The sequence below is a fragment of the Episyrphus balteatus genome, chromosome 2, assembly GCF_945859705.1.
Source record: "Episyrphus balteatus chromosome 2, idEpiBalt1.1, whole genome shotgun sequence".
In the NCBI taxonomy this organism is placed as follows: Eukaryota; Metazoa; Arthropoda; class Insecta; order Diptera; family Syrphidae; genus Episyrphus; species Episyrphus balteatus.
In genome coordinates this window covers 35,396,147-35,407,594 of record NC_079135.1, presented here as the reverse complement: position 1 = coordinate 35,407,594, position 11,448 = coordinate 35,396,147, and the positions used below count along the sequence as shown (strand labels likewise).

General features: G+C 33.5%; 1 protein-coding gene across 1 annotated transcript in view; it reads left to right on the top strand.

The window, feature by feature from the left end:
* The first annotated feature begins 8,554 nt into the window (after nt 1-8,554).
* Nucleotides 8,555-11,448, top strand: part of LOC129908615 (four and a half LIM domains protein 2) — a 201,162-nt gene continuing 198,268 nt past the window's right edge. The window contains exon 1 of the mRNA XM_055985254.1: nt 8,555-8,891. Coding sequence (XP_055841229.1) covers nt 8,823-8,891 — 69 coding nt within the window. The 5' untranslated portion in view covers nt 8,555-8,822. The remainder of the gene's footprint in view (nt 8,892-11,448) is intronic.

Sequence of the window (11,448 nt, the reverse complement as noted above, 5' to 3'; positions counted from 1 at the left end):
AATTTGCGTGAAAAATAAGCAATATTGACGTGAGTTAATTCATCCTTCGATCAACTCCAAGTAGTTTAAATTACAATTTTCTTTTCGTAGACCAGTGCCAATAATTTTTTAAAATAAAAAAATTATAAGCAGCATATGGGTGGTTGGAAAATTTAGGATAAATGGTGTATGAAAGGGGAAAAACAAATTGCCCACAAACAAATTTGGGGAAAGGGGGTGGGTGGGCGAAAAAGTGGGGTGGGTGTCATCTTTTTATATAACCATTTTTTAAATAACCTCAAAATATTGAAAAATTTTTTTTATTTTTATCTTTTACAAAAATGGTTGGATTTTAACAAAACTTGGTCAAACATTACTTTGTTATATTTTCTATGTAATTAAAATTTTTGAGCAAAAAGTTAATTTTTGGATTTTTGACGAATTTAGTTTGAAAAAATAGCTTATTTTTCAAACAAAAAAATTACCGAAAAAATTTTTGATTTTTGAAAAGTTTGGAGTGCAATTATTTAGATTAAAACCTATTATTTAACATTGTGTGGAAAAACTATACTTCTGTTTCAGAAAATATTGAGAAAAATTGAAAAAAAACAAAAAAAAAAAAAACGATTTTTAAGATCGATTTTTCCGTAAATGACAGTAATATTGGCGAGAAATAATTTTCCATAGAAACTAAATTATACTTTTCTAATGGCTTTTGACCTTCTATGTTTGAATCTAGTATTAGAATAGCTCTAACGTGAAAAGTTTTTAAGATATTGAATTTTTAACGTCCAAAACACTATATTTTTGTGATATTTTGCATGGTAATATCTCAAAAACGTGATGTGGTAAATTTTTTTTTGACTCCGGTTTCGAGCTCAGCGCACAAAAAACCATAAGAAAAATATACTTTGATTTCTATAAAAAAAACTTTTTGACTAGTGAAATCGAACAGGGCAGACAAAATCGAATGCCTTGTGCAATTTCACTACATACCAAGTTTGACATCAATTGGTCCATCCGTTTAGGCTGTAGCTTCGTTTACAGACAGACAGACTGACAGACAGACAGACAGACAGACAGACAGACAGACAGACAGACAGACAGACAGACAGACAGACAGACAGACAGACAGACAGACAGACAGACAGACAGACAGACAGACAGACAGACAGACAGACAGACAGACAGACAGACAGACAGACAGACAGACAGACAGACAGACAGACGGACTTCCGGGACCCACTTTTTTGGCATTCTCTATAATCGTAATGTCACGGAAAAGTGTTATCTCAACTTTTTTTTTTGTACGAATGCATAACTTGATATATAGTACCTATATCGCAAGTAAAAAAGCGAAGAAGAAGGCGAATTTTTTGAATGTGAACAAAATTTCGCCCGGAATTCACATTAAGGAAAAAGTGGAATTAAAATTTTCCCAGGGTAATCTTTTCCAGATAAAAAATGGCTGACCATTTTGCAATTCTTTAGAAAAAAAATATGTATGTAATTAAATTCTATGTAAAATTTAACGTTAAAAATTTTGATTCCTATATATTTTTACTTGCTCAATAGGGCAAGTATTGGTTTCGTGTCGAAAAAAAATTGAGGTTTTAATCAAAACCAACATTACGATGTTGGAGAACTCCGAAAAAGTGGGTCTCGCAATTCCGCCCGTGCGTCTGTACGTCTGTGCGTCCATCTGTACACATTTCCACAGCCTAAACGGGTGGTCGGTTTTCTTCAAATTTGGTACAGATGATTTTTATGGAATTCTGAAAGTTGGTTTTTTTTTTGTTTTTTATATCTCGCTTAGAAAGTTTAAATTATTTAATTTAAACCGAATATCTCGAAAACGGCTCTAACGATTTTGATTAAATTTTTCCAGACGTAATATTCAAAGCTATTGCAATAAAACTGCATTTTTATTTTTTCCAAAAAAGTCAAATACATTTTTTTTTTCATTTAACAAAATTTTGCCCTAAATGTCGGCTCTTCCCCAATATCAATTTTTTTAAATTTATATAGAGCCAGCTCTTAAAATCAACAAGTAAACTAACATAAAAGTGCTTTGGACTGCAAGAGCAAGTACGTTCGACCCCAGTCGTGCATTTTATCTTTTTTTTTTACTAAAGTAGGGTTGGCACATTTATAACATAAGTAAACCTACTCACGCTACGTTTAGAAATATTTTTGAACCTTATATTTTTTAAGGTAAGTAATCCAACGTTTGGCTTTCCATACCAAAAGCTTATAATTGCTCATATTAGTGTCCTGGTGGCGAAGTCATCCTAATGACTAAAGTAATTCCAAGGACTATAGGGACTAATTTAATTTTACCTGCTCCCTAAGGACTAGTTTATGCTCTGTGTAGATATTTGGTTATAACCGTCATAAGGTTTTTACTAAGTTGCTTTGTCTGACCCGGCCAATTCCATCTAAGGTTTACTAAAAGGGAGTAGGTAGGTACAAATTCGTTTTTTACCGAATTTTATTAACTTTAATTATAGCTGTAGGAAACCGTATGTATTCGTTACTTAAATGCGGGTATTCACTTCAGTAACGAGTAACGAAACGTTACTGCCCAAATAATTTCGTTACTCGTATGTTTCGTTACTAGTACTGAACAAGTAACGAAACATGCGAAACATACGAAACGTGCGAAACGTGCGAAACATACGAAAAATACGGAACATACTAGTAACGACGATACTCCAATTCCAATACCAATTTGGATTGGATATACGAAATGCGAAACGAAAACAAAATGGTACACTGCATTTGTCGTGTGCGCATTATTTCGCATCTCGTATCGGTTCGGTATCATCATTTATGTATTTTACCATTTTGTTGTTCTGTTTTTGTGTATGTATATCAAAACGGGTAAATAAGAATTCTGTTTCTTTCTCTTTCGTACCTGTTTTTTATGGACATGTGGGAGTGAGATATGTGAAAGTGTGTTTGAGTGTAGTGTAGATACATTCCAATTAGAATACCAATTTGGATAGGTATACGAAATGTGAAACAAAAACAAAATGGTACACTGCATCTGTTGGGGCGTAGCCGTACTTGTATTCTGTTTTCTCCTTTTGTAATTAATAAAAAGAATTTTTCTTTTCCTTTGTTTGATTTGTTTAATTTATTTTATTCTTTAGTTTGATTCAAACAAATAATTACAATTTTGGTTTTATTCGTGGTTTTAAGTTTTTGTTTTTTTTTTTGATTTCAAGTAGGTACTACTTTCTTGCTTGTGTGTGGTGAGGTGGTGTCTGACATGAGTGACGACAACTTTGAATGAGAATATGGAATGAATTTTACTGAATGAAATGATTGAATGGTTTTTTATTTTAGGTTGGCTGCAATGACAATTTTTAAGTTTGGACCGGGAGGAAACGAAACATGGGCGTGTTCGGGAATGAGGATAATTTGCGTTCCGCAATTTTCCCTAAAACTGAGTACGCTTTTTACGTATTCGTTTGCGGTTCCCCTCGGTAGAACATTCTGAATTGAACAGCATTTATCGCATCTCGTATCGGTTCGATATCGGTATCATCACTTCATCACCACGACGCAACCAATCTGTTTATGGCCTTTGTGTTAATAGTTGATATTTAGCTTAAGAATGTACAAAAGTTTTTTGGTTTTTCGAAAAATTAGTTTATTATCGGTGCAAAATTTTCAACACAAAAAAAAGCAGAGAAAACGAGGTTTGAAAATCACTATCAATAGAAAAAATAAATGAAAAATTGTTCGACATGGTTGTATTGAAGTGTTAATATTTCGAGATCTGCGCGTTGCACTTTTGAAATAAAGGTCTCTAAAGAATTGTGATAAGATTACTGAAAGAATATAAACAAAAAATTACTCAAGTTTTGTCTAAAAATTTGGAAAAAAATCAAAAAAGTTTCCACGTTTGATTAAAAAAAAAACGAAAAAAATTCAATATAGCTACCTTTAAACTCTTATTACATGAGAATGCCGCAACTAATTTTAATGTTTATGACCTTAAAATGTAGCTTAGATTATAGAAATTGTTTTTGGTTTTTTTCAAAAAAAAAATTTTTACACCCTTATACCAATGTACGAAACATATACTTAAAATACCAAACATACCAAACGTATGAAAGACATGGAATATACGAAATGTACGAAACACACGAAGCATGCGAAAGTAACGAAAGTAACGAAACATGCGAAACACCCGAAACATACGAAATATGCGAAAAATGCGAAACATACGAAAGTAACGAGTAACGATATTATTGATGCGGGTACTAGTATCAAAAGTAACGTATACATGCGGGTACTCATTTTGTCGTTACTTTTACAGCCCTAACTTTAATGGAGTGTCAGCGAGCCTGAAAAATTGACCGAATAAAAATCGAAATATTTAGGTTAGAATTACATTTCCATGAAAGTATGTCGTGTGTACCTTATCCTGCCTCTTCTGTACTACTATACGAAAGTTTTCTTCGTAATGCTTTTATATTCGGGCTTTCTGTATAATAAAAAAAAAAAATCAAACAAAACGTAAACAAATAATGACGCAGAGTTGTAAAACTCTGTAAAAGCCGGCAAAAGCATGTGACTGACATTTCCAGCCTATTGGAATGTAATCAAAACAAACAAAAACAAAATAAAAAAAAGAAACAATCAGCTATCTACTTCCAGGCAATTAAAGTGGAACTCGAACAAAAAAAAAAAAAAAAAAAAACATTCTCCTATAAAAGATTCTAAAAATAGAAATTACTCTCTTGCACCAAGACTGACATTGGTATTGCGTTTGTAATTGCTATTGCTATCTGACATGGAGCTATCATGGTTGTCGTTTCGTTCGGTTTCATCAATACCAGAGCAGAGTGCCGGCAAGCCTTGAAAATTAATTTGATTCACTAAATTCGATTTGATACCTTTCCTATTGTAGAGTGGAAGTGGAATGTTTTTGTTATTTTTTCTAATTAAATGATACGAATAAGTGAGTGTGTTGGTGAGAAGAGAGAACGGCCCATTATCTCTTATAGCACCAAAACCATCCAATTATTCGAATTTATGTATTTGGTTGATATTTTGTTTGTGGTTTCATTTTTTGTTTTGTTTATTTTTTTTTTTTTTATTTAACGTTCATCATTATCCAACTTCAATGGTTCTCAACGAGTATTTCGTGTTTGCTTGCAAGGAGGTGGATGGTTGAAAAGACCGGTTTCGTCGTGGATATGAAATGATTGCTTGGAGGACGCAGCAACTCTCGGAGAAAAGTGGTTTATTTTTTATTTGGCGCAGCACATGGGCGATTTGTCAGTGTATTAAGTAGAAGGGTTGCCATATATTTGTTTTGAATTAATATGAACTTAATTAAAAAAATTGTTTGACTTCCATTTTAAGATTTCACTGGGGACAACCAACAATATAAATTCCGAAATGGGCTGCCAAATGTGGGGGCAAGAATAAAGTTTGATTTAATATAAGAAAAATACAATAATGGTATTAGTGTGACCTTTAACGTTACTTAAGAATGGTAACACTAATAGCCTGTTTTGTGTTGAAAAAAACGAACGAGGGATCAGCACGAGACTAGTCAAGTTAACCGTGTCGTAGAGTAAAATCAGGTTGAGAGCGCTGATACAAGAAACATGGACATACCTTCATCGTAGAATGCTTATTCTTTCACTGCAGAGGCAGCTTATTTAAGGGCCACTATTCCATAGTAGTTATAAGGATAGTGGAGTACTGCAGCAAGGTTTAACGATAAAAGATTTTTATTGAACAACCGGATTCCCCCTTAGTCACTGGTATATTCAGAACTTATGGGGTAGATCCTTAGCTTCTATAGATATCGTGGGTTGGATTAACGGATTGGATTAAAAATTTGCGAATTTCTATAATTTTTGCTTCGTCTTGAGAATTTATTTTAAAGCCCCAAAGCTGGTTGAACTCGAACAGGTGTGGGTTCGAAGTGAAGATGTTGAAGAGGAATGGTCCTTATGTTTTTTTGCATCCAAGCATCGAAGAGTGACCTGATGAGAGTTTAATAACACAGCCACATACATAGTAACGGAGTTTTAAAAAATAGTGGATTGCTTTTCGAGGAATCCAAACTGCATTCAAAATATTTTTTTTCGATTGATAAAGTTTTAAGCCGTAGGAGTTCTTCCAATATTTTACTGAGATTACAGTAGAAAAATCAGCCTAAATCCAGAGACACCGTTTTGGTTGTTCTTTCAGGGAATATCAGCGATTTTTGGAAGTTAAAAATTGTTCTTAGAGTGGTAATATGTATCTGTGCTGTTAACGGGATCACTGGATGGATTGCTGCCACCTGCCATTGAACGAATTGATACGAACGCGCTTGCAGAATAGAAAAGTCTAATTCACTAATGAATCTTGGATTTAAATAATTGAATATGGTCTTCAAAGGCAAGGCTCTGGCGGCCTTCTCCTCTCTGGATGTAACCTCGCCGTTCTTTGGCTGAAAATTGTAGGGTATTTCCATACAATATACAACACTCAGAAGGTAGGTATATATACAAGGAAAAACTAATTCATATTTGAAGATTACAACCAATGAAATATTTAAGGAAAATAAAATAGACTAAGGGCCAGTTTGTTCACACTCGATTATCTTTTAATCAAGGATTTTCCTTTGGATAATCCTTGAATAAAAGATAATCGAGTGTGAACAAACTGGCCCCACGCTTCTCTCTTGACGTTTGTTTGTAAAGACCAGGATCCTAGTCCTGGGTGAATTCCTTTTTCAGTCATAATCTTGTCTGCTCTTTCAAAAAAAATCATGAAATCTAATAAGTTTACTTCATCCTCGACAAAAAACCATTACAAAAGTTCCTATAAAAACCTCTTCCGCAGACTTTCACAAGGTTTATCCTTGATGGAACAAATTAGCAAAGGACAGTGGGTCATACTTGAAATTCAATTGCAAAATGGTTTATTGTGGTCGAAAAAATAAAATAAATAATTTAATATAAAACACCATACGGCAACCAACATCTTCCCCAAAGTATTTGTATTGCGGCTCTCCCAACAACACCTCAACACCCTATTGTGTATAGGTGCTGTCGCTGTGTGTTTATTTGCCTCTTGGTAGTTTTATGCTCCACCATGTGTTAAGTTAAAACGCTCCAATCTCTTGTTGGAACTGGAATTTTAAACTGGAAAAGCCCCAATTGTATATTGTACGATAATTCTGTTTTCTCTGCCCCTTTGACGTTTTTATTATTGCTCATACTCTGCACACACATTCATCTTCTATACTTTTGTCCAGCACTGGAATATTTATGGTAAGAGTGTGCTAGCATAGGCCTCCGCTCCATATGCCATAGCCATGAGGAATGGAGCTTGGGGCGACGACTTGCTTTTGCTTCTCCAACAATCTCCATCCATCGTGTTGTGTCGTCGTCGGGCCACCTCTCTGCTTTCTGTGTGTGTTGATGTTGATGTTGTTGTTATATTGCTCTGTGCTGCGCCTCTACAATGGCACGAGTGTAAAATAAACTAAAAGAAGAGGAAAACAAATAAAAAAAAAAAAACAACGTAAAGTAAAAAAAAACAGCGGCAAGCAAAGTCCTACACCGGTTTTGACATATCCAAAGAATTTTTTTTCGTCAGTTTTACGGAAGCAGTACTATCGATGTGACGGTGGTGTTAATTCTCCTCGCTGTCGTGATACGAATTTATCTCGCTCTCAGCCGTTGCGTGTTTTCTTATGATTTGATTTTATTATTTCTGATTTTTTTGTTTTTTTCTTTCTCATCATCGTCTTCATTATTTTTAATGGACTTGAATCATTTCAATTAAAAAAAACAACCTTTTTTCTGCCTGTGTATCGATATACGATTAACGGTTTTTGGATTTTAATTCCCTTTGCATTCCCCGCACTGTGCCTACCACTTAACTCAAAGCTAGCCTATCCCAAGTTCTAGCTTTTGTGATACCTTTTTTCGATTGTGATACCTCTGGTTTTTGAACATTCTCTCCTTGTATAACCCTTTGCCTTAATAACCTTAAACTTATCTGCGATCTGCCTATATCTCTGTATCATCAGCTCAGCTAGTGTGTGATTTTGGATTCTCGATTCCCGATACTTCTTGTTATTCTTAAAATTGACAACGAGCCTGCCTACATCGTTTATGTGTAATTGCCGTTTACAGAGCTACCGTCTGTGTTGAGAGTTAAGAGTGTTGACCAAGCGAGTCCCAGTCCAGTCTTTCCTACTTCTACCGGTTTGCCTTGCAACTTGTGTGCAACTAGAAATAGGTTCTTGTCTTTTTTTGAAAAAAAAAAAAAAAAAATTGGTCTGCTTCGCTTTCGTCCCGTTCCTCACGTAAGACATCACAACACGAAAAAAAAACCGCTTTGACCACACAGCCATTTGTACCTACAAAGATAGTGCGATAAAATATCATACTAGTACTCGCATACGAATGTTATACCAATTCGTAGGTAAATAAATAAAAAAAAAGAATTATAAAAAGAGATTAAACAGTGATTACACATTTCTAAAAATAGTGTTTCTAACCTTGTTTCTTCATTTGTTTTTTTTTTTTTCGTTTCTTTTTTAATTTTGTTATTTAAAGTCCCACTTTTGTGAATTGCGCGCACCCCCTTCTTACTAGAGTGTGTTGCATTAAATTAGCTTAATTTGCATTCTCAAGTGTAAAAACTACAAAACGAATTGGTTTTTTGTGTTCCGTTTTCTGTTTGGTTTTGGTTATCGCTTTGAAATATAATTTTGTTATTATAATATTTTTGTAAACGAAAATATATAAAAAAAAACTGGTCTTTAACCGCAAAACACAGTAAAAAAATACAAAAAAAGAAAAAACTTTGAAATGTCGCCAACTAAGGATGATACTGGAGCTACAATATCGCGCAGACCGCGTGAAGAATTCGCTGAGTCGGTAAGTTCAAAAAAAAACTAAGTTAGAAAATGCATTCTTTTTTAATTTTTTAAATGCTTTATGTTGGGCGCCATTTGTGTTTTTGTAGCCGGCAACTTGTTTTGATTGCTGGGTTAAAACAAATGGACCATGACATTGTAATAAATTAATTAATTAATGCGAATGTTGTTAAGACAAAGAAAAGTAGTCATTTCACCTTGAACGCGGACAACTTGGAATGACGTAGGTAGTAGAAAGACAGACAGTGGAATTACAGTTTTATGTTTTGGAGTGGTTTTGTCTGGTGTTTTTATTTGGTTTTGTAGGTTGCATTTTTAAAATTATTTTAATTATATATACATGAAGATACCGGCTTATTCTCTTAACGGTTATTATCTGTATTCAAGCTAAATTAAAATTGTATTTTACGTTATATCAGTCTCTAAGCATCTGTATGTTTATAAAATTTGGTTGAAAAATCGTATACTAATTTACATTTCTTGTCATCAAATATGTACTGTAAATTACACACAAAAAGTCATTTCGGGAACGCTTCCGCAAAAGTTGTTTTTTCTTTTTATTTAGTGCTGTTAGTAGAAAAATTTCAATTCGTAAACTTATCCATAAAGTTTGAACATTATATTCATCCGATGGCGTTGTATGTAATTTCTCCAGTACCTTGTTTAATGGATTGACTTGGCAGCAATTAAGATTCAGTTTAAACCGTTTCTACATTAATTTTATATTTCTTTTCGGGAACGTCAATCATTTAAATTTTCTCTAGTACTTTAATATGAAAATACGGGAAACCGACGAATTATGAATACCAGAGTATAGGTTGAGTCATGGCAAGAAAAAAATTGTATGGGACGGGAGTGTCTATTCCCTTCCGTTAAGCCGGAAGGGGGGATTTTATTAAATAATGACTTAATTTGGAAAAAAAAATTATTAAAATATCAACGGTTACACGGTGTTCGTAACTCTGGTTTTTCGTAACTTCGGTTTTTCGTAACTTCGGTCTTTCATAACTTCGGTCTTTCATAACTTCGGTTTTTCGTAACTTCGGTTTTTCGGAACTTTGACGCGCGTAACTCTGTCGCGCATAACGCTAGTATTCGTAACTCCGTTACCATTTCGAAAATGCATACTTTACAGTGACATAATCTCCTAAACTTCAAAAACATTTCATGAACATCTGCGTCATTTCAGGAACGCGATTAAGTAATTTTTCTCAAATGTCAAATCAAGTGAATATTATCCTAACTGGGGTTTATCGATTCCAACTCAATTCGATTCCACTCATATAAACATGGTTTATATGTAGGTACCGCTAAAAGATTATTTGCCGTTTTTCTGTATTACCATAATATCGAGTGACAACTTTCCATTAAATTTTTCATTCATCTGTCAAATGTTCTTGTCATTAAAATGCCAAAAAATGAGCACATCAGCAAGTTCATTCTTTGATGACGGCTTTTCATTATTTAAAAAAATACGAGGGAAAATAAAATGACAAAATTAATGAAATTTTGTCACTCGTATAATGTCGGCATTAGAGACAAAATACAAAATTTGTATCCATATTATGCCTTTGAACGTTACTAATACAGGGTAGCGCAGAAATAATGTCATATTCGTAAAAATTAAAACGTTGAAGGCTTTTAAACGGTATTGGGCGCCATTTTCAAAAAAAGTTTTAAGACACTATTTTTGTGCAAACATGCACTTATTTTAACGTGATTTATGGATAGCGAGACACCCTTCCCGATATACATTTTGAACCTCAAAGTTCCTAAAATAACGAAGAAAAAATAACAAAAATAATAGAAAATTATTAAAATTAGGTATTTTTATTTTAAGTGGGCGAAAAGCATTATAAATTTGGAGTTGAGGTCACTTGAACTTTAAAATTGAGTTCCTAAAACTATTATAACATTACTAGAGTTTGAACTGGGGACCTTTCATTTAAAACGACTTTACTAGCTCGATCACCAAGTTAGAGTATTTTAAATGTACTTTAATTACATTCTGTTATCATAACAGCAATCAAATAACAAAAATGTCATAACAATAAACAAATAAATCGTCGGTCTCATGAGAAAACCTCGTAACTCCCAAAATCAAAATTTTACAGGAGAGACGAAAGAGTAAACAATCAACAGAGTAGTTGGGAAGAAACGCGCTGTGCAAAATTTGAATTTAAGTCTATTTAGAGTTTTCGGAATGACCCCAAATTTTCTGGGTTGCTCCGCTGACATATTTTCTAAAGAATGGCATTCAAAAGTCATTTTTGAAAAAAAGTGGAGTTACGAGGTTTTCTTATGAGACCGACGAAATGCGTACCTACTTTTCACAAAAATATCAACTTATTTATTTAAAAACAAAAATTTTAAAGATTCTTGTGCTCAAATATAAAAATAAGGTAATTAACATATCTTGACTGCAATATTCTGTTGTAATTAGATTCAGTATAATTGGGGTTAGTTTGAACATTAACTTCAAATCTAATAATCCAACAAGTTAATGTATTTATTAAAAAAAAAAAAAAAAACGATTCGAGTTGTGTCGCTTATCGAAC